The following is a 26,501-nucleotide window of genomic DNA, read 5'->3' on the forward strand; positions in this document are numbered from 1 at the left end:
CACTGTGTGTTACAGAGGATCTTTATTTACAATGCAAAAAAGAAATTATAAACCACTTTTGGACTATTTTGATATCTGTAAAACAACTTATAAAAAGCAGAGCTGCTCCTTTGCAGGAAGTTCTTGTGTGTGTTGACCTCCTGGGCGCCCGTCTGCGTGGCCCAGGGAGCTGGGGTGTGTGTGTGTACATCCCGAAGGAAGTCCCTCCCCGGCACCGAGGCTAGCAGGAACGTGCAGGTGAGAGGTCTGGTCCACTCAGTGGGGCCCGGGAACAACCGTTCTGGAAGCTGGCGGGGCTGGCTCTGTGCTCATCTCTCCTGGCCGTGTGCAGGAATCGCTGTGTGCTCAGCACATGTCCCAGCAGCCCTGCCCTCAGGACACGTGGAGGGAGGGGCGCGAGAGCAGGACCGGTGCCGACAGATCTTGACCCGGGCTTCCTCCTCAGGCTTCGGGGTCTGTTTCCCCGTCCTCCAGGCACGATCCCGTCTCATCCAGCCAGACTAAGACAGAGGGGGAGTCAGCCTCGGGATGGACACCCTCACATCCAGGCCTTCTTCCCCCGGGAGCTCCAAGGCTGGCACCTCTGGGCTCCTTGCCTGGTACCACAGCCCAAGCCCTGCCCCCCACATGTGGGCAGTGGTGGTAAGGATGCCAAGAGGGGACCCTAACGACATTGGGTTACACAGGGCCATCCTGCACCCTTTGCCCATGCCCAGTGCCCAGCTCCCGGGGTCTCTGGCTGAGGCCCCCAGGATGTCACCCCTTGGGCCCCGACCTTGCTCAGCCTCTTCTGGAAAGTGCCTTTAAGCCCAGGTGGGAGGGAGGTCAACATCCCCTCTCCCCTGGTCCTGCAGATGGGAAGTCAAGCCCCTGAGGTGGGGGAGACCTGCTTTTAGAGCCACGGGGGTCCCTCGGGTCCGGGTTGTCTCCCCAGGCGTCTGATAGTCACTGGGAGATGGCAGCTCTGGGGGACATGCTACCCATGGTGGTCTTCCCTCCCGCCCTTAGCATCACTGGCAAGAACATCAACGCAGCCATGTGCGGGCGTGGAATCAGACGCAGACCCTTCCTGTCACGAATCCTCCATGACTTCCTGGAGGTACTGTTATCACCTCCATTTCACAGATGGGGAAACCGAGGCTCAGGGAGGTGGGGCATCATGCTCATCACACAGCTGGGATCTGAATTTACGGTCTTCCAAGCTCCGGATCACACGGCCTGGGTGGGAATCCCAAATCCCAACCCTGCCACCTGCCAACTGTATGGCGGGTGTCTCAACCTCTGTGAACCCCAGTCGACCCGTCTATGAGAGGGCGATGAACACTGCCTAACCCTGAGCTACCATGAGGACTCAGTGCGGAAGGGCACCTGCCACTGTCACGGTCATTATCAGTAGCAGCAGTACCCACGGCAGCAACCTCAGCACCTAGCATGCGCCTGGCTCGGTAAATGTTGGAGGAATAAATGAACAATGTGTCCCATCTGCTCCAATGGTACCTGGAGAAGGGCAGGTGGGGGCACTGGTTTGGGCCTCTCCCTCGCACAGCCTCTCTGGGCACAACTCCAAACCCACTCTCCTCCCTGCAGCAAGCTGCATTTGGAAGGCTCAGAACCATCCCCAGCCTGGGCATGGGAGTTTCCAAGCCTGGCCGTCCAGCTGAAGTGCGCGGCCACCGGCAAGATGGAGCACCTGTCCGCGGGCGGGGAGGGGAAGGCGCATCCATCAGCTCCTTTGGCGGGCCTGCGAGCCCCATCCATCACTCGCCCTGACTGCCGGCAGGGGCTGTCTAGCTAATTACTGAACATGCCACATCTTGCTGAGACTGGTGCTATGGCGAAGGGCCCGTGGAGTAGCATGTGCAGATCTGAGCTTAAATTTTTAATAAACCCGGAGGAGTTGGGGCCATGAGCTCAGACACACAGCAGAGAAGGGGGACCCCGTGAGCTGCCCCCAGCCAGGCCCGCAGACCCAGCCTTCCTGGCTGCAGTACCGAGGCGGCTCACCTGTCTGCCTGGAGTCTCTCGGCAGCATCATGCCCGTGGGGGTTGGGGGTGTGATGATGATGTTGGGGACATCCAGGTGCTTATCACTCAGGACGGGGGCCTCGTCGCGGCCGCTGCTGCTGACACACATTTTAAAGCCTGAGAGAGCAGGCCGTGGGACACACGTACACACACGACAGAGAGACAAGCATGAGTGGCCGCCGGGACATGCCCACCGCCGGCTGCCTGCCTCCCTCCCCACGCAGTCAGAGGAGTCCTGCTGACACCCAGAAAAGGGGACTGCTGTCCCCAGCTCACAGGTGAGGACACTGGGTCTCACGACAGTTCACGGCCCGTCCCAGCTTACAGCTGGCCAGGCCAGTGAATTTTACCTGCTTTGTTCGCTAACGTACCTTCAGTGCCCAGAGCAGGGTCTGACACAGGGTGGGCACTGAAAACGAGGCTCTGAGTGGACCTCAGCAACACAGCTTGGACTGGAGCCGGGCCCGGCGGGCTGGAGGCCGTGCGAGGCTACCTTTCCCACAAGCTGTTTTCTGAAGGAGTTGGTGTCTGAGGAAGCCGCCTGGGCCTGGAATGAGCTTTGTGCAAAGCCTTCTGTCGATGCACATGGTGTCTCTGATAGACGTGGAGCTAGTCAGATTTTCTGCTTCAACATGTGTCAATTTAGGTAAGTTGTGCTTTTCAAGGAATCTGTTTCTCCAAAGTTGTTGAATTCCTTGTCCTCTGCCTCCCATGAATTAAGTACAGGGAGTCCAGCCCGGTTACAGATGCCCGGCTGTCACCGTCCGCTCCACTCACACCTTCCGCCTTTCTCCCCAGCAGAATCACCATCCGCCAGGAGCCAGATGTCAGCCACAAGCCCCCACCTCATACCCCCTCCCGGGGAAAACCCCCGGCCAGTTCCGACGACCACCAAGCTGGTGGGGTCCAGTCGCTCTGACACCCTTCCTTCTCCCTCCTCGGGCCCCTGGCTAGCCTCTGCCCACTGGCCGATCCCACTTCAGTGTGCCCTCCATGCCATGGCCAGAAGGCATGATCTCATGGTACCTCCTGGCTGAGAACACACACGAGCTCTTGACAGGCAGCTACAAGCAGCATTTCCCAGAGTGTGTTCCTTGGAACACTGCCCACCTGAGACAACCTCAGGAAGGGGGTTTGAAGATCACGTGACTTTGGGAATCCCATGTATTTGAATGCTAACCGAGTCTCATCTACCCTATCCTCTCGGGAGGTTCCCATGCAAGTTACAGAGTTAAAGGCCCTGAGAAGTCCTACAGTGTGGTAGCTGCTTGAATTGTGCTTAACCCCAGGACTTCTAAGTGTAAATAACCCTTACGACTGTTTCTTGGAGGAACACCTGTTAACACCCACAAAACATGAAGCGTGAAATACACTTTGGGAAATGTTGGTCATAAATTAAAGTTGGCCTCAGGCCAGCTTCGAGCCTCCACAGTCTGGCCCAAACTCACTGGAGCTTCATGCCCTGAAACTTGCCCAGATTGTTCATAGTTCCCCAAGCGCCCTGGGCTCCCCAGCCTCCTGGTGCCTTTGCACACGCTGTTCCCCTGCCTGGAATGCTTTCCTCCTCTGCCCAGTGATGAGCTCCTACCTACCCTCCGAAGCCCAGCACAACAGGCTCTTCAGGGAGGATGTCCCAGTCAATCTGACCCCTCCCTCCTTTGTCCATCCACACTCATTCATTCATCGGCCTTCCAGTATGGATCACAGTGTGATGAAATGGCTGGTTCTTATTTCTGTCTCCCTTTACTGTAAGCGTCTGGAGGGCAGCCACAGCCTCCCTTATCTGTGTCTCCCTGGAGGCCAGCATGGTGCCTGGCACAGAGCAAGTGGACTGCCTTAAACTTTAATGAAAAACGCCTGGTACCACTGAACTGGGTGTTAAAGGCCTTGTGTCTATGCCCTGTCACTTCGTTTTTCCACAAGCAGCCCCAGACAGGGAAGATGGGAGCTCCAGTATCCAAGGCCTGGCTGCCGGCAGGAGCTGAGTGACGAGGCCGTTCTCACCCCTACTGCTCCCCAGGCCCGCCCTGCACACCTGGGACAGCGCTTCTGAGTGACCCCTGGAGGGTCAGGGTGCTGGTTTCAAGTGTGTCCAGGGGTGGAATCCCTCCCCTTCAGTGTGGGATGGACTCAGAATGAATTCCAGTGAACAGAATAAGATGAAAGGGACGGTGCGTGAATTCCAAGGTGAGGTCAGAGGAGACATGGTGACTCCCCCTTGCTCTGTGGTTCTCCGGGAAGCCTTGTTGTGAGGAAGTTCAAGCAGCCTGGGATGAAGGCCACACGGCGAGGAGCCAAGGCCTCCTGCCCACACCTGTGTGGGAGTGGGTCCTCCAGCCCAGCCAAGCCTTTGGATGAGACCACGGCCCCAGCCGACAGCTCTGGTGCCGCCCCACATGACACCCGAGCCAGAACTTCCCAGCTAAGTCATCTTTGAATTCCTGACCCACAGCAACTATAATGAACAGTTAAGCCACTAAATGACTTGTTGTATGGCAATAGATAATTGATATGCTCAACCCAGCTTGCTCTGACCCTTGGGGCAAGGGACAGCAGGTGCACCATGCCTGGCTGTGGGGAAAATCCCCAGTGGCTCCGCAGGGCGACCTTTGGTCACCTAAGGGACATTCCTCTGAGGGGCAGTTCGTGCCTGGACTGCCGAAGACAGTCTGTTTGGATCCACAAAACGCACACATCAGATGACCTACCGCAATACAATCAGGCCAAACTCCTGGCCCGCCTGCAGCTTGATCTGGGCCGTGTGGTCAGGGGTGAGCACACTGGCACTAAAATCGGGCCAAGAGCCTGCCAGCTGTGTGACCGGGGCAAGAAACATCTCCCTGGGCCTGTGTAGTGAAGAGTTCACCCTTGGCTACTCCCTTGGCGACCTCCAGGCTCGTGGGATGGCATGCCGGGCAGGAGAGCCTCGCCTGGGGTCCCTGGTCACACCGGACAGTCCAACAACGTGGGCTTTGGGTGATGCCCGGGGGACCAGAGACTGAGAGCCACCACCTGGGCTGTCGATCACAGCTTCGAAACAAGCACCACTGCACTGGTACCACAGCCTGGGGGCCTCTGCACCAGGGCTTTACTCTCCCACCGTTACGGAGACCCCCAGCCGAGCCCAGGGTGTTGGCAGGGCTGGGCGAGCATCTGTCCCGGGCCTCTCCCCAGTCATTTTGGATTTAGACCACCTGACTCCAGTACGGCCTCAGTGTGACCGCTTACATCCGCAAGGGCCCTGTCTGTGCCCAGGAAGGTCAGCCTCTAGGCGAATAGGGGCGAGGACGTCAGTGCCCGGATTTTGCTGACACAGTTCAGCCCGGAACACCCAGTATGGACTCTGAGCACCAGGGCCCACATAATCGTCCCTTGTGGGCACTACTCTGCGTGGGTGTGTCACACGTCTGAGCCTAGTCCTGCGTCTGCGACTCCGCAGGGAGGATGTGGGGTTTCTGCGTCTGCAGCTCTCCTGCGCTCCCCCTGGCTGATGTGACTCTGTATCCTCTCCAACACGAATCATAACACTACGCGCGCCTTCTGTGAGTCCGTTTGGGTCCCAGCTGCCTTCCCTCCCGGGGGGCTCCCCCCTTCATTCTCTCCCCCTTCCCTCACACCACTCTCAGGACAATGACCCACGCTGTGCCCCGCCCCACACAGGCGAGGTCTAGCCACCTCCCTGCCCTCAACCCCAATCCGCTTCCCTGTGACCCACAAATCTCCCAGGCTGACTGGTTCCGTGGGGAGAAGCCGTGTCTCCTCCCCGGGCTCCGAGCCCCCCCAGGGACACCCACCTAGGCAGCTGCCAGCCTGATTTAAAGCAGTGGTTTTCAAGCCTCCCTTTGAGCAGTAAGCTGTTTGTTCCCCAGAATGTAAAACAAACGAAGCCACTTGGAGGCGGCCCTCCTGTTATTACTTCTGACAGCTGACACTTAGGGGTCATTCCCTGGGGGCTACACCTGGGGCTGGGCACCTAATAGGCAGCTTGGGGCTTCCCTGCTACCCCATGAGGTGTGCAGTGTGACCGGCCCCACCCCACAGATGTGGAGACAGAGGGCCAGAGACAGTACTTGCCCAGAGTTGAACAGCAGGTGTGTGGCCGGGCCAGGCTCTGAGCCCAAACCCGAATGTGCCTCCAAAGGCTGGTGCTTCTCGTGACCACAGTTCTATACAAACGGGGCTGGAATAGTTTCAAAAAGGGCCAGATGGTAAATATCCTTTCCTCTGGGCTACGCAGTCTCTCTTGCCACTGTTCAGCTGTGCCACTGTAGCAGGAAAGGGGCCACAGACAACAGGTGAATGAATGGGTGCGACCGTTTCCATAAAACTTTATTTACAACAATAGGCAGTGGGCCAGGTTTGGCCCTAGGGCTGTGGTTTGCCAATCTTTGCTCTGTAACATCCAGAAGCTGGGGACTTTGGATCTGCGACACGCCTGATGTCCTAACAGGCAATAATAGAACCTCAAAAGCCTGGGGCTCACTAGGGCCCAAACCAAAACTCAGAACCTGGCTGCTGCTGGGGAGTGACAGGACCTGCCTCTGAAGGGCAGTGGGTGCGATGAAACGAATTCGGGTAAAGTCCTTGCCCGGAGTGCTGGGGCCTAGACGATGCCCAACCCGTTAGCTTTCCTTGTAATCGTCCATAAGGAGCATCGCACAAGCACCAGCAACGAAAGGACGCTCTGATTATTGTGACCTGTGACAGAAGGAAGCCTCCCTGCTGGGGCCCCAAGGCCCCTTTCTCAGCAAATCTTCCAAAGTTCCAAAATAAAACCTAATAGGGAAAAGCCGGACCCCCCACGGGCCCCACATCTGCATCTCAGCATGTTCTGGGAGATGAGTAACAAAGGCCTGGTCCTTGATCGGGAAGCATCAGGTCACCAGTGGGCCCTGGAGAGATGCTGGAGGCAGGGGGTGGGGTAGGAGGGCAGGAAGGAGGGGGAGGGCAGGGGCAGGAGAGGACACTGGGGGAGGGGGGCCTGCCCAGCCTTGTAGCCGAGGTCGCTGAGCATGAGGGAAAAGCGCTCAGGGGATTCGGGGGATAAAGCCCACTTGGGGGATTAAAAACAAATGTCAGCTCTGCCCCAGACAAGGAGCTCATTTGTGCTAACGCCAGAATCGGTATTTGTTAATTACGTGCCGGCCTCGGGCCATTAAGAACCCATTTCCTGAGGGGAAGGGCTTGGCTGTGATTCCAGAGGAGGGAAGGGGCGTGGAGCAGATCCCAGGGCCCCAGAGCCACCGGCAGGTGTCAGGGTGCCCCGGAGAGCTTGTGCAGAAAGCTGTCTCAGCGGGTGGCTGTCACCCAGCCTTGCCTGGGCCCATGCCCCGGGGCACCCGCTGTCCTGGGCCCTGGAGACAGAGCAGGCCGGACTGCCGAAATCCTGGCCTCCTGCGGCTGGCCTTCCCTGCGCTGCACTGTGAGGGCAGGCGACTTTCCCGGAAACCTGGTCTGTCCTTTCCCGGCTCAAGGCCATTGCTGCCCATTTTGGCTGTTGGAATTACCTGGAAAGTTAACAGAAATACCAGTGCGGGGCCCCACCCCTAGAGGGCCTGTGTCACTGCTCTATACCTGCCACCAGCATTTTTAGAAGCTCCCAGGAGAGGCTGACAGACAAGGATGGGAACCCCTGAGCTAAGGATGGGATGTAACCCTCTGTGGGAACATGTAGCCTTACTCTCTGAGCCTCAGTTTCCATGAGTGTAAAATGGACTCACACCAATCTCATAGGAATGAAATGCCTGGGCATGTGGTTGCCAAGCATGGCCGATGGCAAGCCAGCTGGTGAAGCCTGGGGGAGCCTAGCAGGGTGGTGGTGACGGTTACCACCTCCCTCTGAGACAGGCCACCCCTTCTTAAGCATCCCCCATGCCAGGCTCTGGGCCAGCCCATGAGTCACACGACTGGAAATCATCCCTGGGGGTGGGTACTGGGTACTAGTACCATGGCTATTCTCCAAATGAAAAAGCGAGGTTTGCAAGAAAGGAGGTGAAGAGCCCGGGATACCCAGAGGCCAGGTGGCTCCAGGCCCGGGCACCACCACCTCCTGGTATCAGCCACCACTTCTCCTCCTTCAGAAGCTCTGAGCCAGGCCAATGCTCTGCTCAGGATGCCCCAGGTCCCCGGGAACAGGGCACCATTCCCTGTGCCAGCTCTCAGCTCTCAGCGCCCCTGTCCTGCCCCTTCTCGGCCACCCAGAGGCCATGGTGAACACAGGGCTGGAGCATCGTGGCTCAAGGACACCCTCTGCTGGTTCTTTTAAAAACGGCGCTCAGGCAGGCACACTGGTGCCAGCTCTGAGGCCCCCTCACTGGGACCACGTCCCTGGGACCTGGCCACTCTCCCCCAAGACGCTATCACATGCACAGTGACCCTATACACCCACAGGGCAGCAGCAGCCAGACGCACACCTGACTCAATCCACCTGGGCTTCATTCTACCTGATGGCAGCTCCACCTCTTTGGGCCTCAGTTCCTCACTTGCAAAATGGGGGTGAAGAATAAACCCCCACCTCCGGTGGGTGCTGAGGAGATTAAGAACCACATGAAGGGCTCACTTCAGCCAAGGCGAGTGTGAGCATTATGTACATTCTGCAGGTGAGAAAACCAGAGTTGGCCATGTAGCCCACGCTGTTTTAACAGAATGAGAGTCTAATCTTAGCACCTATTCACTGACTCAGCCAACATTGAGCACCTACTGGGTGCCACCCAGCTGCTATTACTCACAGCCACCTGAATGCGGGTCAGGGACCTAGTCCCATCCCTGCTGTCAAGCAGCTGGAGGGGGTGCCAACCGATGTTGTGGGGTGGCTCTAACAAAATATTCCTGGCTCCAACCTAATACTCGGGGACATGTTTTCCTCACTGGACTGAAACAGTGAAGACAAACCAATTCTGACTCAGGTCTGCTTCCTGGCTGTGTCTGCACCGCGCTCGGCCTGCCTTTCTCACCTGCAGAGGGAGGCTTGCAGTACAGGTATAATGCCCCCTGGCACAGTCAGGTCCAGTCAGCAGGTGTTTATTGCATACCTACTATGTGCTAGGCATTATTCTCAGTGCTGGGGACACAGTGGAGAACAAAATAGTCTCAACAGCTGTTTCCCTGTCCCCTCCCCATGCTGTGCCTTCCCCCATCTCCCGATCCAGGGCCCCAGTAGCAGAACTGGGACCCCAGAGATTTCAGTTAGGTGGAAGAGAACGTGGGAGGGTCCCAGCGAGCCAAGCTGCCGTTTAGAGGTGCTCATGATGCTAAGCTGTGAGGATGGCGCTCCCGGGGGGCAGGGGCCTGAGTCAGACCCTCGTCATTTGGTCCTCCCAAGGCCAGAAGGGTACACTGAGGCACAGAGAAGTCAGGGACCTTGCTCAGGGTCATGTGGGATCTGACAAGGACCCTCCCCTCCCTGGGGCCAGGAAGCAAACACCTCCCAGACCCTGGCTCTGTGGTAGGAGGAGTAAAGAGCAGATGACAGGGGAGAGCAGTGAGCGTCAGAAACAGCTTCGCGAGGGGGTCAGCCTGAGAGCCGAGAGCTGCAGGTGATGGAGGAGACAGGGGTCAGCCACAGCAGGTACCAAGGCCCTGGGGCAGGAACGCAGGGCACTGGGGCAGGCTGGGACCCGCACTGATTCCTGGGAAATGACCGGGTATCTGGATTTAGGGTAGGTCTTTTTAGGGTATGTCTTTCAGAAAACAAGTGGACAAAATGCCTTGCAGGGTTCCAGATGCACTTTTTAAAAATTCCAATTAAGGGGAAAGCCTCACATTATTATGGATGAGGCCAGGGCTGTAAGGGTGGTTTTACCTTTTTGAGGCAGCCTGGGCCAGTGGAGACAGCACTGGATGTTTTAAACCTCTTTTTTAATTAAGGAAAAAGCCCCAGCCTGCGTCAGGGACGAGCTGCAGGATTGAGAGCCTGGGCAGAGGTGGTGGGGAGAGGCTGGCTCAGCAAGGTGGGGCAATGGGTTCACGGCCCATCTCCAGCCTCTGACAGAGCGGCCCTGCTGGCCACCCCTCTGCAGCTCCTGCAGATGGTCCCAGACCCCCTAGCACCAGCCCCTCCGGGAGGCTCCTCGGGATCTCAGCCACAGAGGGTGAGGGCCTTCAGCGCCCACCTGGCCCTGTGAAATGCCAGAGTGCCCAACCTCCACTGGTGACAGCTGGGGCCAGGTCACTCTGTGGGGCTGGCCTGGGCACTGAGCGCCATCCTGGCCTCTAGCTGCCATGGTCCCAATAACAGTAAAAAGTGTCTCCAGACACTGTCCCCTGGGGGTGGGGTTGCCAGAAAAAATTCAGAAAAAATTTTAGTGTAAGTCTGTCTCATGGAAAACTTGGGACATACATACACTAGACAATTATTCCTTGTTTATCTGAAATTCTGGGGCATCCTGTTTAATGTTTTTTCTCCTAAATCTGACAACTCTACCTAGTCAGAGGGCGGGGGCAGGAGGAGGTGGTGGCAACCCCCCAGCAGCTGAGAACTGTGGTCAGAGTTGTTCCTGATCCCGGCAACGGCTGGCATCAGAGCAGGTGCCCAGGAGCTGCTCTGTGCCCGTGCGTGTGGCCCCGCCGCATACCTCCATGTCAGCAGCGACGGGAAGGGCTGCAGTCTGGCCCAAGCCAGGGGGACAGCGCCCCTGTCTGCCCTCTGCCAGCTGTGTGGGCTGAGCAAGCATCTCACCCTCTCAGAGCCTCTGTTTCCTCACTGTGAAGGAGCGGGAATAAAGGGGGCCTAAGTGCAGTCGCACCCTTGATAGAATAAAGATTCGAACTTACAACCAAGATAATGCTCCAGACTCCGCAGGGCCCTCATAGGGACGAGGGATAAGTGGCAGTGTCTGGGGTCACCTGGCCAATCGCAGGCCTTTGTGGGGCCACAGCATTAGGACGGCTGCCGCTGCTGTTCAGGGACAATCAGGCCAGCAGGTCCTGGTTGGTTCCAGAGGAAGGAGGTGAGCGGTGCTTCCCTGAGCAAGCTGGGGGCCTCCTGGGGCAGCCTGGGCCTTGAGGACAAGGAGGTGTTCTCCCAGCTGTTGGTGGTTGAGGCCGCAGACAGGCCGCGGGTGGGCAGCCAGAGGGCAGAGCAGCTCCAAGGCCCAGGTGGCAGTCAGGAGCCAAGCAGCCTGGCCAGCAAGCCCTCCCGGGAGACCCGGCTCCCCGGGAAGCCCCGAGTCACCGGCTGCCGCCTTCCCCGTACTCCCTGGTCAGCTCTGCACAGGCCAGGCTCTGGTGGTGGCCGTGCGTCCTAGAGTCTGGCGCCTCTGGGCGCAGGAACCCCGAGGAGCTGCTGACCTGCACACCTTTGATGCCTGTGTGACCTTGACCTCCCTTCACAGCGAGCTCACTGCTCTGCCCCGGGCAAGAGGGGGTCCGGGCCCTTTACCCAGGGAGCTGCTGGCCTCAGGGGAGAGAAGAGACAGGGGCAGTGATGTTGAGACTCTGACAGTGGGGGAAACGGGGGCGAAGCAAGGTAGCATGGCTTGCTTGCCCCCAGTCACACAGCCGACGGCCAGATCGACCCCACAGCACATGCCCTGTCCTACCAGAGGCTGCGCCCTGGGGGCTGTAAGGTTCTGTTTGGTAACGGATGACATGTGAGGTGACAGACAGTACGTGGCACCAGCTCTCTCCCAGAGTATCCCATTTAGTCCCCATGTTCACACTGGGAGGGCAAACCAGCCCTCACTTCACAGAAACTGCGGCTTGGGGAGGGTCAGGACCTTGCTCTGCTTGGAATGCATGGGGCTCCGCAGGGCTGCCCTGGCCGCCCAGTGACCCAGAGGACTGAGCCCTGAGTGACCTCAGAGGAGGGGCCCAAAGACATTTTGTGCATGGACACACATAAGAGGCCCCACACAGCTAAAAACAGAGGCAGGGGCTGACCTGGGCTGTTAGGAGCCAGGGCAGTGTCGCCCTTGGGGGGAAGCCCAAAGGGCTCCTGGGGGGCTGCGGGAGCCTTTGTTACTATTTCCTGGTCTCCTTCCAGAATATTCTATGCATATACCTGCAAATGACTCGGTGACTCGCCGTGGCCCTCCGGGCCCTCCCTCCACCCTCCCTGAGGACAGCAGGCGCTGGGGTCAGGGTGAACACCCAGGGCTAAGCCCTGCTGGGGGCCGGGAGGGCCACTGGCTCTCCCCTGGAGACAGGTCAGGGCCGAGCCAAGCACCATCTGCTTCAGGGTTTAGCAAGCTCTGATCACCCACCCTCCCCTCTGAGCAGGCTGGGAGCTCCCAGCCCCCGTGCCCCTGCCCCCGGCCCGATTCCCAGCCAGGCTAACTCGCCCTTGTCACCCTGGGCGGTCAGTCTCCACCCATCTGAAAAGCAAGGATGCCAGACGTGGACACTGGTTGTCACCTGGGCGGCACAGGGGGATCAGCTGGGAAGCTTCAGAAACACACACTGGTGCCCAGGACCCACACGTACCGATCCCGTCCCAGCCCTCTGAGGAGTGGGCCAGGGTTGCCCCTGCTGGAAAGCCTCCCCCATGACCCTGGCGTGCAGGGGAGGTTCAGACCCCTGGTGTGGAATGATTCCAGTGTTTCCTATTACTTTTAAACGAAATTATTGACAACGCACCTCAGCTCCCATGTGGCCTGTCCTGTCCTAGTGACCTCGGTTCCTCCCACTTACCCTCTGTCCCGAATTCCTGCCTCTCATGCACTGCTCATCAGCTTACCAAGCCTGCTCCTCTCTCAGGGCCTCTGCATCTGCTATTCCCTCTGCTTGGAACACTGTTCCCTACACCCATGTGGCTGGCTTTTACCCTGACTCCTGCCCCACCTTAATTCCTTCCCTGATCTCACCACAACATCTACCAATCTGGGTGGCGTGTTCACACATTCATTTCTGTCTCTCCTACGTGGGGGCAGGGGCTCTGTGCTGTTCACTGGGGCTATGCCCCTGGGGCCTGGCACATAGCAGATGCTCAATAACTGTTTGCCATACAAATGAAGTTACACTGGAATCCAGCTCTGGGCTGGGCTGTGCCCTGCAGGAAGGGAGCCCCTGCTGTGTGTTGGGCTCCCTTCCCCGGCGCAGGGGTGGGCAGAGTGGACAAAGACCCCTGCCTGCTGGCAGCGGCTCTGCTGGAACCCACAGGCAGGAAGCTGCTGCCCATGTATGATGGAATCACTAAAGCTCAGGAACTAAGACACTGATCTTGGCCAGCCGCTACCTCGGGGTGAATCCCACCATTGGACCTTCCCTGAAAAGGTGCAAAGCCCCGGGCTCGTTCTGAAAACTGCTCAAAGCACGTCAGCCAACGGAATGCCCTTCATCCCTTCTCTTCCACGGGGCTCCCGCTCCCCGCCGGTGTGAACCCGCAAGGCCCTGCCGGCCGCCCAGCGCTGTAGCTCCCCCTTGCCCACCTGCTGCTCTCTCAGTCCTTCCACTGCACACCAGGCTCCTTCCTGCCACCCGGCCTTTGCCCCCGCTGCTCCCGCTGCCTGGAACACCACAACCCCTTTCCCCACTCCTCCCCAGGCCAGCCCTTTCAGGAGTGACACCATCGCTGCCCGGGTGGGCCAGTCAGGCTGGTCTCCATCCTGGCATGTAGCAGTCAGGACTCCAGTGACCACCCAGCATCTTCACCTCCTTACTCTCCTGGCTCCACAGTGCGAAGGACCGCAGCTGCCCTGCTCATCTTTGAAGCCCTGGCCCTGGGCTGGCGCACAGTAGGGATGCAATCAATGTTGGTGCAATCACCAACCTCGTGACCAGCTCTGACTGCAGTGGCCAGACAGCTGGGACCAAGTGTCCACACGAGAAGGGGCAATATGGTGGGATTCTCCTATTTGGTGTGATCTGCAGCCAGTCTCAGGCCTCCAAACACCCATCAGAAATGGGCCGCTTAACTGCCAGGTCCCAACAGCCCTGTGCCTAGGTTACAGGTGGAGGGGAAAAGGGGCGCTGAGCCCCCGGGGAAGGGGCTGGGCAGCCAGGGCGGCCTGGGGAGGCTGCACCTGCGCCCTCCTCTGCCCCACTGTCACCCTCGCCACACTCAGCAAAAAGACTAAAACCCACCCGCGTGGGCCAAATCCCAGCAGTAGGCATCCCACCACACTGCTGACCAGCCCCGCTCAGAGAGGTCAAAGGCACAGAGATGGAAACTTGCAAGCAGCCATCAGAGCCCAGAGGAGCTGAAGGAGATGGGACACCTGAGGGTGAGGCGGGATGGGGGGGCACAGAAGCAGGGGGAGGGAGAGACGGAGGATGCCTGAAGGAAGCGCGGGTTTTGTCACAGTGAAGCTGGACCCGTTCATTGGTGTGATGAACATTCTACCCCGATGTGAGGTGGTAGCTGTGGGTGAAATGGGCTGGGGTAGGCGGAACTCTGTGCCATCTTCTCGATTTTCTGTAAATCTAAAACTGTTGTAAAAGTAGCCATAAAGACAAATGAACAAGCCGCCAAGCCAGGACAGAGCCTGCACCTTGCCTGCCGGGCTGCTTTCTGTTCACTCAGGAGCCAGGGAAACCACTCATCCCACCCCCCCAACCCCATCAGCCGTGTGACCTTGAGCCAGTGAGAGCTTCCCTGTGCCTCAGTCTCCCTGTCCGTCAAGACACCTGTGATGTCCAGCTGTCGTGAGGGTGGCCCTGGCATGCACCAGCCCTCTGTGACAGTGGGATGTCCCTACACCTCACAGCTGCTACTGCCCTTGAGCGAAGAACCCCACTCAAGCCCCTGGTGCACCCGCTCTTCTGGAACCAGAAACAAAAGGACCTCGGCACGGCTGTTTTCCTCCCTCCAATGTCACTGGTGATCCCACCTCAGGCTGCGTCTCTCTTACCAGGAAGGAGAAGCCTTCCCTGCCCCACATGCAGGAGGGCTCAGAGGGCCCCACATGCAGAAGTGCCTTGCAAAGGGTTGAATAGAGCCCCCCAAAATTCAATGTCCACCCAGAACCTCAGAATGGGACCGTCTTTGGAAATAAATCTTTGCAGATACAGTTAAGGATCTTGTGATGAGATCATCCTGGATTTAAGGCTGGTTCCAAGTCCAAAGCCTGGTGTCTTTATAAGAGAAGGGACACAGAGAGACCCAGGGCGAGGCCATGTCAGGATGGAGGCAGAGATGGAGGGAGGCGGCCACAAGCCAAGGGACGCCGGGGCCCCCAGGAGCTGGAAGGGGCAGGAAGGACCCTCCCCTCCAGTCCTCAGAGGGAGTGTGCCCTGCCCACACCTTGATTTAGAACTTCTAACCTCCAGGCTGTGGGCGAATACATTTCTGTTGTTTTAAGCCACCAGTTTGGGGTAATTTGTTAAGGCTGCCCCAGGAAACTGTGACTGAGTTACAGGGTTAATGTGAGGATTTCATGAGATCATGTGGTTAAAGTTTCTGGCTATAGTGGCTACTTCATATGTCAAATTGAAATGTTTTCGTCTAACGAGGGCTTCCCAGTGGTGGTTGAAGCCTGCCTGGGTTCAAATCCCACCCGCGTCCTAGCTGTGTGGCCTTGGGCAAACTGCACTACCTCTCCGTGCCTTGCTTCCTCACCTGGAAATTGGGGATTCCATGGTGGGAAGAGGAGGGGGTCATGGAGATGGGTGAGTTGTTCCACTAAATGCACAGGACAGGGCCTTGCCCAGACCAAGCCACCAATATGATTTGACCAGGTCAAACTGATATCTGCAATTTATTCCAAGCAATACTTTTAAACATCAGAAAACAAAGATGTTCAAAAGGGCATTTATCTACAAGAGCAGCAAGTTGGAAAGAACCCAAAGACCAGCTCTCGGCAGAACCTCACGGAGGCACTAAAGGACTGTGACAATGGTCCTGCCTGGAGAACACACCACTCAGGCCCAAACTGGAAATCAGCGGTCAAGAACAGTGCCCAGCACTGCACGGCTCACGGCCGATGACCACGTAAAACCACACCTGTGGGTGGCAAGGGGAGAGAAGGCCATGTGGGCAGCTGTGAGCAGTTACAGGGGCTGCGGGGCACCCAGCGCCCCGAGGGCTCCTCGTACGAGGCATATTCCTCATGTGAAGGGTTAAAATAAGGTTTTGCAGAGGAAGAGGGCTGGGCATCTGGGGTGGCGGGCCAGGGGGTCTTGGCTAAGCCCAGAAACAGGGGTTCTGTGCTCTGCTCCATTCCATCCCCAGAGTCCCATATATGCCCAAGCCTAGCTGGACTCCAACTCCAGAGACCGGGCCTGGGTGGGGCTACGGCGGGCTGGCCCCAGAGGGCCAGCGATGAAAGATGACCGAGCCAACCTGGCCAGGCGCTGCTGGGGCTCCTGCACGTGGCCCAGGACTCTGGGGCCAGCCGGAAAGGCAGCCCTTTAAAAGCTCCCAGCCCCAGGAGCCTTCAGTCTGCTGCCCAGGCTTCTAGTCCTGGGGGGCTGGGGGTGCTGCCCATGGAGCCTGAGACCAGCAGCCCCTGAGTCCCCCCAGCTCCTGGCTGGGGACAAGTGGCTGCAGAGGTCCCCCAGGGCTTGGTTACTTGGGATAGATGTCCTGACATGACAGCCAAAAGCAGAGGCAGCCCCGTGAATGCAGAGGGGCACGTGGGTGAACCAGAGGCGGTCCATGCACACACTGACTGAGCAAGTCAGCCTCAGAAGCGGCATTTCCAACACGCGCAACATACACCAGGGGTGCACCCGGAGGACGTGAGGCTCAGGGGAGTCGGCCGGACCCCAAAGGACCGATACTGTGTGACCCTGCTCGCAGGAGGGGCCCAGAGAGGGCAAATTCAGAGCGGAGAGTAGAAGGTGGTCGGCAGGGGCTAGGGAGGGGGAAGGGCAGCTGGTGTTTTTTGGGGACAGAGTGTCAGTTTGGGAAGATGGAAATGTCTTGGAGATGCGTGGTGGGGACGGTTCACGACCATGAGAATGGATTTAGTGACACTGAACTGTGCTTCCATGGTTAAGATGGCAAATTCTCTTATACATATTTTACCACAATTAAAAACCAAAGCAAAAAGCTCGTCCTGAACGCCTGCTCAGCGCTGCGTGCTGGGGAGGCCTGTAGCCAAGTCCTGAGCTCCCGGGGCTCCTCTCTGGACTCCATCCCTGACAGGTGCTCGCCCCACAAAGCCCTCCTCACGCTCCTGCTAGGTGCAGCCGCAGCCTCCAAGGCGCCGGCCCTGGGGGCACAGGGGCTGCTTCTGCGTCTGCAGCATCCCATCCCCACTTTGCAAATGACACCCTGATTTTCTCCGTGAGTGCCCCCTCTCCCTACTCCCCTGCCACGTCCAGTCCCAGGGGAGCTGCCGGCAGGATGCCCCACCCACCCCCTGGTCAAGCGGGCTCAGGCATCCCTGCAGCCCCTTCACTCCGGTTCCAGCTCCCCGTGCCTCCTGACTTCCTGTGGCCGAGAGCAGGCCCGAGACGTCCAGGGGTGAGTCAGGGCTGGTGGGCATGCTGCACACAGTGGCGGGGCCCTCAGGGGGCTCCCAGATTTCAGGCTGGGGTGACATGGGGTGAGGAGCATTTGTCACTGAAAAATGGGCTGCAGGGGAGAGGAGAGGCCTCCGTGCTGGCCTGAGGTTCCCCGGGGTCATCCAGGTACTGGCCAGAAAGGTCTAGAGCACAGAAGTCTGGGTGGCCTCTGCCAGCACCTACCACACCCCTCAGTGAGTCTGTGTCCTGGAACTTTCTCCCTGACCTGTTCACTGTCCCAGCCCTCCTCCGCCAGCTCCCGGCAGCCAGGCCGCCTGTCTCAGTGATAACAGGCCTGTGGGGTAGAGAGCAAACGCCGCGTGTGTGCCTGGCACCTCCATCAAGGGCTTTTGGGATTAACCTCCAGAGGGGGAAACCGAGGCCCAAGGGGTGCTATGACATGCCAATGCCACTCAACTGCCAGGGAGGGCATGGCCTGGAGGAGGGCTCAGGGTCAGAGCATTTATAGGGCACCTACCTGTACATCTGCTGCCTTAAGTGGTGCCCTCCCACAGGGACAACAGCCCTGGGGTCTCAGGGCCCACCCCTATCTCTCCTGCCCATCCTTCCCTCCCCCCATGCCCCCGTCTCCCCACCATTAAGGGCCAGCTGGAGAAGCCACTCCCCTTACCTTTCAGGCAGGACAGCTTAAGCCCCATGTCGGCGCCTCTGCCCGCCTGCGGAGAGAGGAGAGGCTTGTTAGGTATTGGCCACGTGTGGCCAGGCCCCCACCCCTGGGCTTGACGGGTGCACAACAGGAAGTAGCGGGGAAAGAAACCACGGCCGCGAGGTCACGGCGCCTGCTGACTACATCTGGGCTGCATTTGCTCAAAGAGGAGTCTGTGCTGGTGGAAAAACTTTCAGGCGCCTCAAAGCTAAATACACCGGAGGTCGAGTGCGGCGGCCGCAGCAGCGAAGCTGGAGGCGAGGGCACAGCCCAGCTGGCGGTGCGGAACCAGCACCACCTGGCCTTTCCTTTTAGGGGCTGCAGACGGTGGCTGGCTTCGGGCCTTCAGCCCACCAAGAAGGGCACACCTTCGTTGTGACGTGCCTCTCTTTCACAGTGTAGACAGAGTCCCTGGAGAGCTAGCAGACTAAGGCATGGGCACGATAAGCGTCCCAACCAGTGTCCCGACAACGTGATGCGTCTTTCACTTCCTGAGTCATTGATGAATAAAATAGAGGCAGCGGCTGACTGTGCTCCAGCACCTGTGTGCCGAGGGCATTCAGTCCCCTGCAACGACCCCACAGGCTGCTACTGCTGTCCCCATTTCTCAGATGAGGAAATCAAGGCTCAGAAAGGTGGTGTCACCAGCCCGAGGCCACCCAGCTTACTAGGAGATTGGTACTGGAATTCCAACCTGGGGCCACTCTGACCCCCACCTGGGGCCACCCCACAGGGGCCCTTCCTGGGAAGGGGAGGCTCTTTGTTTCTACTTCCAAGGGGCCTCGTGTCTCTGAGAGTTTGACAGCAGGAGCTCATCCCTCCATTCTGAGCTGCCTGTGTCCCAGGAGGGGCAGACGGTAGCCATGAGAAACACCCCTCAGGTCTCCCACACAAACATGGGACCAAGCCAGGGCCCCAGTCCGGTGCAGTCAGCTCCATCTGTCTCTTTGTCCTGCAGGGAGGCCGGGCTCCAAGGCCAGCCTGATGCCGGGAGACGCGGGCACCCCTGATGGGCAGCTCTGGCTTTGCCAAGCCGTCCTTGGACGCTCCCCCAGCCTCCCTCATTCCTTGGGGTCGGACCTCCCAGCCTCTAATTCATTTCCCATCTCCGTAATACATCTCCTATCCTGGCATCTGGCCTCAAAGGACCCAACACAGGTTAAATGGGCACACCTGAATCGAGGTTGTTCAGACTGCTGGAGGTGAGGCATGGGGCCAGGGGAAGCAGATGATGCCGGGCTCCTGTTCCAACCTGGGAGGCCTCCCAGGCCCAGGGACTGTGTCCCTGAAGACAGGCAGGAGTCAGCCAGGCAGGGAACAGCCTCCCGGGTTGTTAGAACAGAATGTGCGAAGGTCCAGAGGGCCAGAAGGGTGTGGCCATGGGAAGAACAGAGGGCGGAGGGTAGAAGGCGGGGAAGGGGTGGGAAGGGGAGGGGTCAAAGAGGACCTGATCCTGGGAAGCTCTGAGCTTGTTTGGGGAGTTCAGAGGTCACTGTGAGGGCACCGAGGAGCAATTTGGCCTTCTAGAAGGCTGCATAGCCCTCGGCCAGCTAGGAAACGCCAGGGTCCCCTAGGCCCTGGCTACGTGGGCCGTGCTGGTGGACCAGCAGCCTGGGCACCCCCCTCCCGGCCTCCGCCGCTGGCAGCTTGTCAGCAATGCAGCGTCTCAGGCCTCCCAGACATACTGAGCCAGCATCCCTGTTTGAACAAGGCCCCCGGGATTCGTGTACTTGTGAGGGTCAGAGAAGCTCTGCTCTGGGCCAGGAAGGCCGGTGGGGCAACGAGATGTGGCGGGAGTGGCCGCCGGAAGCCCGGGAGATGCGCAGGCTGTGGAGATGAGGGACCCCCGGAGGGGCCTGTCGGAGGAGAGCCGGAGGAGGCCTCGTTTTATCCGGGCTGGGTAGGAGGCGGAGTGGGGGCGGCCCTGGGAGATGGGCTGCGGCTGGGCCGGGGAGGAGGGGGAGGCAGGCGCCGAGGGGGCGCTTCTCTGACCTGACCCAGCCCGTGACCGTGACCGCAGACCCCCGTGACCGCAGGCGGGCTCCCTGGCCGTCCTACACTGACTTTCCTCCTCTTTAAAATGGGCTGCGGCCCTCCGCAGCTTCGGCAAACAGCGCGAGGACCACCTGTTGGGAGCCTACGGCGCACCATGGAAGGGCGGCCGTGACTGACTGGGGATGGGCGGTGGGCTCTGCTCCCGGCCCAGCTGCACCGGCGCTGCCCGGGTTTGCCAGGGGCGCAGGTCTCAGGCCCCATGGGCTGCAGGCCCAGCAGTGGCGCCCAGGGAGGCCAGGGGATGCTCCAAACACACCAGCACCCAGTCACCCTCACCCACGGCCCCAGGTGCCTGGCCGGGGCATGGCCTGGCTTTAGGAGTTTTAAAAGCTCCCTGAGGGATTCTAATGAGCAGGATGAGGAGACAGGGGAAGAGGAGGGGCTGGGATGGGGGGAAGAGCGCCCCAGACCAGGCCTGTAGGAATAATGGGGTCCTTTCCTGAGTGTTCACTGGGTGCCCAGCACCCATGGGAGCCCCTCAACAGAGATTCATGGTCAGTTAATGCTTGAAACAGCCTGGTTGAGACTGGCACCATTCCTATCCCCCTTGTGCAAATGGGGAATCCCCCTTGTGCAAATGGGGAAACTGAGGCACAGAGAGGTTAGCAAACTTGCACAAGGTCAAATGGGTAGCAAGTGACAGGGTCAGGATTTGAATCCAGCACTCTAGAGCTAAGACTCTTTCAACCACAGAGCTACAGGGTGGGTGGTGGTGGTGTCTCTCTTACCTTGCCTCTGTGTCTCTCCCCAGTACCCCCTCCCCACCCCCCAGGATGTATCTCCTGATAGAGGTCTGCAGCCCTGAGGTCAGACCATCAACCAATAAACCCCAGGACTTGCAGTGGCCACCACAACACCCAAGAAACACAACACCCAACCTTGCACAGACACGCCCTACACAGCGCACACTGCTGTTATAGGCAGTCTCTTCTCCTCTGTCTTTGTTAAGTGTTGGTCACAGCCCACTCAATAGGTTCTACATACATCCCATCCCAGGGCTTAAATGATCATTTATGCTGAAGTGCTTACAGGTGAAGCCCTGTCTGGACTTGGCTGTAAAATAATTCAGAAAAACAACAGTGGCGTGGTACACAGGGCAGGCATATGTCCATTACATACTTCTGTGTCTGTCTGAAAGATAATGAAACAGTCAAAAGAAAGACAGGTGTCTCTTAGGTGACGGTACGGGGCCAATGCTCATGTTCTCATTTTGATCGCCGTCCTGTTTTATAAGAATGGGCCCTGTTCTTGGGAGACACACTGAAGTGATTGGGGTCCAGGGCCATCATTGCTGCAACTCAACTCCCAAATGGTTCAGCTGGAAAATCATAGCACGTGTGTATGTAGAGACGGAGGAGGAAAATGCAACTCGGTGTTCATGTCTGGAGAAGGCAATGCAGGAGCACGTCGTGTTCCTGTAAGCTTTCCGTAAGCTTGAAGCCATCCCCCGAGAACTCAACAAAGGAAAGAGTGATTCCACAGGAGTTACACAGCCTCTGCACCCTACGCCAGGCCCCTGCAGCCGCTGGCTGTGTGCTGCAGATCCCATTTTCCTGGAAGCCTCTTAGATGTGGCTGGAGGTGTGTGTGCTCCAGAGACCTCGGCTCAGTCCTGCCCAGGAAGGTGCACTGCCTCCCGCAATAGCCGCCCTGGATTAACAGAGTTTGTCCCCAGAACTGTCTTGTAACTTTAAAAATACCCATCTCAAAACACTCAGGCAGAGAAGGCAGGAGAGAAAAAGAACAGAACAGAGAGAGTGGGGAACCGGCCACTCTGCCATCTTGCCAAGCTAAGGGCACCGGCCTGGATGTAGGGGACACTGGGGAACAGGACACTATACCAGGGCCAGCCAAACACCGCATCGAGGGGCCGTGGCTCTGTGTAATGATTCTATCCAGGTTATAAAATCCCCAAATGGAGTTTTCATAAACTGTTCTTATCTCAGTGCTCACTGCTGTCCCTCTTGTCACAGTGACCTACGTCCCTACAAGGACAGGACACAGGCAGTAGGCCCAGGAGCCACTGAGAGGCATGAGGGAGAGCTGGCAGTCTGGGGGAGCTGTGTGGCCTTAGGCCTGGCATTCCCTCTGGGTCTGAGATGCTGAAGCTCTGTCCCCAGGCACCGTGTCCACATCTGTAAATGGGCATCCTGCCATCAGCCTCTGGTACAGGGCCTGGGGCAGCCATTGCTGCCATCAGCACTGGCCCCATTATGGTATCGTTACTGGGTACCCCAGGAGGCACTGCATCAGATGACCAGGGCACCCCTACATCCTGAGGTGGGACCTGTTACAGGGAGATTTCCTGGGCGGCTGGGCTGCCAGGTGGAGGGCCAGGCCCTGCAGAGACACAGATGCTTTTATGGGAGAGGATCCCCTGTAAATGGGGAGAGGTGCTTGGAAAGGACGAGTCCAAAGGTGAACACCTGTCTGCATGGAGGGGACACAGAGCCCAGCGGGGGAGGGGGCTAGGTACACCTCCCACTGCATGGTCAGCATCGGGACATCAAGCTAATGCTTTTAAGAGGCCAAGTCCAGGGCAGAGTTCATTGTAAAGGTGACTCCACTGGACCCTGACAATATGCTAAGAGCTCAACGCTACTGCCATCCCATTTTACAGATGAGGGAATGGGGCTTCAAGGGGTGCAGGGCAGGAAGCTGACGCTCTGAGAGGCCGACCCATAGTCCCAGGCCACCTCACCAGAGCTGTAACATTCTACATCGCAGCTCTTTCCTGTTTGAGTTAGTTACAAACAAAGATACTCCTTTTTGCAATTAGAAAATAAAGATTTAATGGGAGGGGTCCTCTTAGCTTGGCAAGATGGCCGAGGGCCAGTGGGCCCCTGAGAACTGCTAGTTCAGGTATAAGTGTTCTCTCTCACATCTGCAGGAGTGTGAAAACCTCCCTTTCATATTGAATCGGGCTCTGTTTATGTTCCCTTTGAAATATCAGATTGTTCATTATTTGCACAACAGCTTGAAGTAGAACAGGCTCTTTCTTGCACAGGCATAAAAACCTCCCTGCCGCCAAATGGCCACGACAGGATCTTCTCCTGTGACAGGGATGGGTGATGATAAAAACCTACTTCCTCCTGTAGGGAAACACCCCTCCTCTGAGCGAGCAGCGGCAGGACACATGGGTATCAGCTGCTTTGCACACCACACACCTAAAACCCTGAGCATCTTCAGGGGAAAGGACACACTTGGCCAGGGTGTCTGTTACTGTTTTACAGCAGCCCTGCAGACAGGAGCCACAAATTACCAGCCCACAGCAGCAAAAACTTGCCATCCCATCCTTACAGGTTTATAATGCAAAAAGTAAATGAATGCCTTCTTTGCACAAAGTCAAAAGTAGTTAAGATCTAGCACCGCCTGTTGGAGACACAGACTTGCTCATTGACTGGAGGGACCCTGCTTTTAGAATGCTGGCTCAATGTCTACGGATTCCTCAGTTATGACTTCTGTCAATCATGGAGGATGGGCACGAGAATGTGAGATAAACCCTCCCCGGAGAGTGAATTACACAAATCTAGAGCTGGAAGCGGCTGTACATAAAAGGTTGCCAGATAAAATACATGATGCCCAATTATTGTGTGGGACATAGTCATGATAAAATTATTCTGCATTTATCTGCAAATCGAACTTAACTGGGCATCCCGTATTTTTATTTGCTAAACTCGGCAACCCTATGCAGAGGCCGTCTTAGTTCTAATTCCCGGGTTTCCCAGATGAGGACACAGAGGCCCAGAAAGGGAGTGAGTGAAAGGCACTTAGGCTGGCAGTCTGATGTTGGTATCTGCAGAGCCACCTCCCACATGAAATCAGAACAACTCTGTGGAGGTCATGACTCACTGTGGTACTGCCCTCACCTCCTTAACAAAGACCTCACTTGAGGACCAAGGAGAGGGCAGGGGTGAAGAATCATGTCTGAGGAATGTGACGGTTTGCCTGGGTGGGCGTGCCCACCGGAGCAGCCGGAATCGGGCTCCACTCCCAGCTGGGGAGGCTAGTTGCAAACACAGGGAAGGAGGTACCAACCGGCCCGTGATGCCAAGGCTCCCCGTAGGCACACAACGCATCTTGGTTTTCTTCCTGCTTTAGAAAAGGCACTTTCTTTTTGCAACAGGATTAGAATTCCTGTAATTCTAGCCAAAGGGACCATGAGGGGAACAGATGCTACAAGCGTTAGCATGCTTCCCATCATGGTACACGGAGTGCAAACATGAATATCTCCCTGGCTTTATCCCACAGACCTGCAGGCGGCTCTGAGCTCCTCTCGGGGAGCCCAGACAGCTGCCTGGCTCACCAACAAGAAGCAAAAGAGGAATTGGGGGGCAGTTAGGACACCCACCAAAATCCCTGCCTGCTTTTCCATCATGGGACAGGGTCTTGGGCCACATGTGGTCCAGCCTTGGGCTCCCACTGACTGGCCAGGGAACTTTGATCAAAATACTTGCCACTCTGGGCTTTGTGTACCTTTCCAAATTTATGTATCAATAAAAATGTTTATTTAAAAATAAGGGTGTACTATTAAAAGTCAGGTTAATGGGTAATTAACCACAGGGTTACTTCAAAAACATGTCAGTGTTTTTACAGAGCCTTGACGACAGAAGTCACAAACAGCCAGACCACAGCGTGTGCTGCCGGCTCACCTCCTGCTGGTTGCAGGGCAAAAAGAAAACTACTGTGCTTACTGTCCTGGGTGGAGAGCCCTGCTAGACGGGCACTGTCTGCAGGGGACACAGCACCACCCCTGCTCCGAGGCGAGCGGCAGGCCAGGGCGTGAGTGAAGTTCTCCTCCTCGGTCTGGGTATACACTTTTGATGTGTACATACTGCTGTGGATATATTAGACTTGAATAATATTTTAATGAAGGGAGATGCTCCGGTGGTCCCAGAGGCCTGGCCTACACCATATTCAAGAGCACTTCACCATGAGGACTTTCGGGTTCGAGGCCTGGCCTTGCCATTTACCCACCTGTAAGTCAGCCACTTTACGTTCACAAGCCTCTGTGTCCTCATCCGCAAAACGGGGATAATATTTGGTCAGAACGAAAACCAAAAACACAGGTGACAAGGACCATCCCTTAGCGCAGGGCCTGGCACACGACAAGTGCTGGATAAACATTAAATACCGCCACCCCCCTTCCGTGCCCACTGGAGGCAAGCTTCAAGTTTCCAGAGGTGACCTATGCTAGGGCTCAGAGCCCACCAATCTGTACCCCACCAGCAAGAGGACTTCCAGGGAGAGGAGATTAGATGGCGGAGCCTTCAGCCTCCTTGGGGCAGGCAGACGGATTAAGTCTTTCCATAAATACACTGCCTCCCTCCCAGCCAGAGGATCCAGCACCCAGGGGTGGGGACACAGAACCCAAGATGGGTGTGGCCTGGACATCAGCGAGGGGTGACCCAGCCAGAGACAGGGGCTCCCCAAGTGCTCCTGGGGGCTGGGCAGGGAACACCAGAGACTGCCCGTCCAGGGTGCGTCTCTGAGCGTCTGTCTCATCTGCAGGGTGGGGTGTTCCCTCCCAAAGGCTGCACAGGCTTCCTCTCCACCGGCCTAACAACCAGGGCCAGTCTGAGGGAAGTCCCTGCGCGGCTGAGCCCAGCTGCGGGTCCCCATTTTCAGTGAGCGCCTCCCCCCAGTTCCGCTGGGCTCAGCCAGCTGGAGAAGCCGCGCTGCCTCCACACCGGCCGCCCTTTGCGGTTGGAAACCTGCTTTGATGCCCTGGGAGTGTAGGGGGCCCCTAAGTGAGGCGGTTCATAAATAATATATTTTGAAATACTCGATAGAAGGGAAATGGTTCCTCCCGAGGCCTCCTGCCCCCACCCAGGCCGGGCTCTCTTCCAGCCTCAGGAACAGCGGTCGGGTCCGTTCCCGGGGAACTCGTGACAGCGCGGGGCGTCAGGTGGAGAGTGGGGGGCCACACCCCCGCCCGCCCCGTGTAAGTTGCAACACGGCCAGAGGGGGCCCAACTTTCCGAACCCGCGTCTCCGCAGAAAAGTCCGCGAGGAGTTGGGGGACACCCGGGCCCGTGGGGGCCCTCCCCGGCGCGCCCGTCCCTCCGCGGGGGCCTGCCGGGCGCGGACCGGCGCGGCGTCCTCGGGAAGGGGCCGGCGGGCAGCGCCGGGCGCGCAGGGCGCGGGGCACTCACCGCTTCCTGGAGGGCTCACTGCGGAGCCGCGCGCGGGGCCCGCCCGGGCGCGGGTGGCGGCGGCTGCCGGGCTCCGGGGGCCGCGGCGACGAGCCTGCAAGAGAGAGCAGCGGGGGTCATGGCCCAGGCCGGGCCGTGCGCGGGGCCCGCTCCGCCCGGACCGGCGCTCCGGGGCGCCGCCGCCGCGCGCACGCCTCCCGCGCCCCCTCCCCGG

The 26,501-nt window shown here is 58.1% G+C and overlaps 1 protein-coding gene across 1 annotated transcript; it reads right to left on the reverse strand.

Moving 5' to 3' along the window:
- C17H16orf74 (chromosome 17 C16orf74 homolog) lies at positions 1-26,501 on the reverse strand. Its single transcript, XM_036993780.2, has 4 exons — positions 26,288-26,501; positions 18,044-18,089; positions 2,005-2,142; positions 1-500 (listed from the first exon to the last, which is right to left on the reverse strand). The coding sequence occupies exons 2-4, from the start codon at positions 18,069-18,071 to the stop codon at positions 442-444; spliced, it is 225 nt and encodes a 74-aa protein (XP_036849675.1). The 5' UTR covers positions 18,072-18,089; positions 26,288-26,501; the 3' UTR covers positions 1-441.

Source organism: Manis javanica, chromosome 17, assembly GCF_040802235.1.
Source record: "Manis javanica isolate MJ-LG chromosome 17, MJ_LKY, whole genome shotgun sequence".
NCBI lineage: Eukaryota > Metazoa > Chordata > Mammalia > Pholidota > Manidae > Manis > Manis javanica.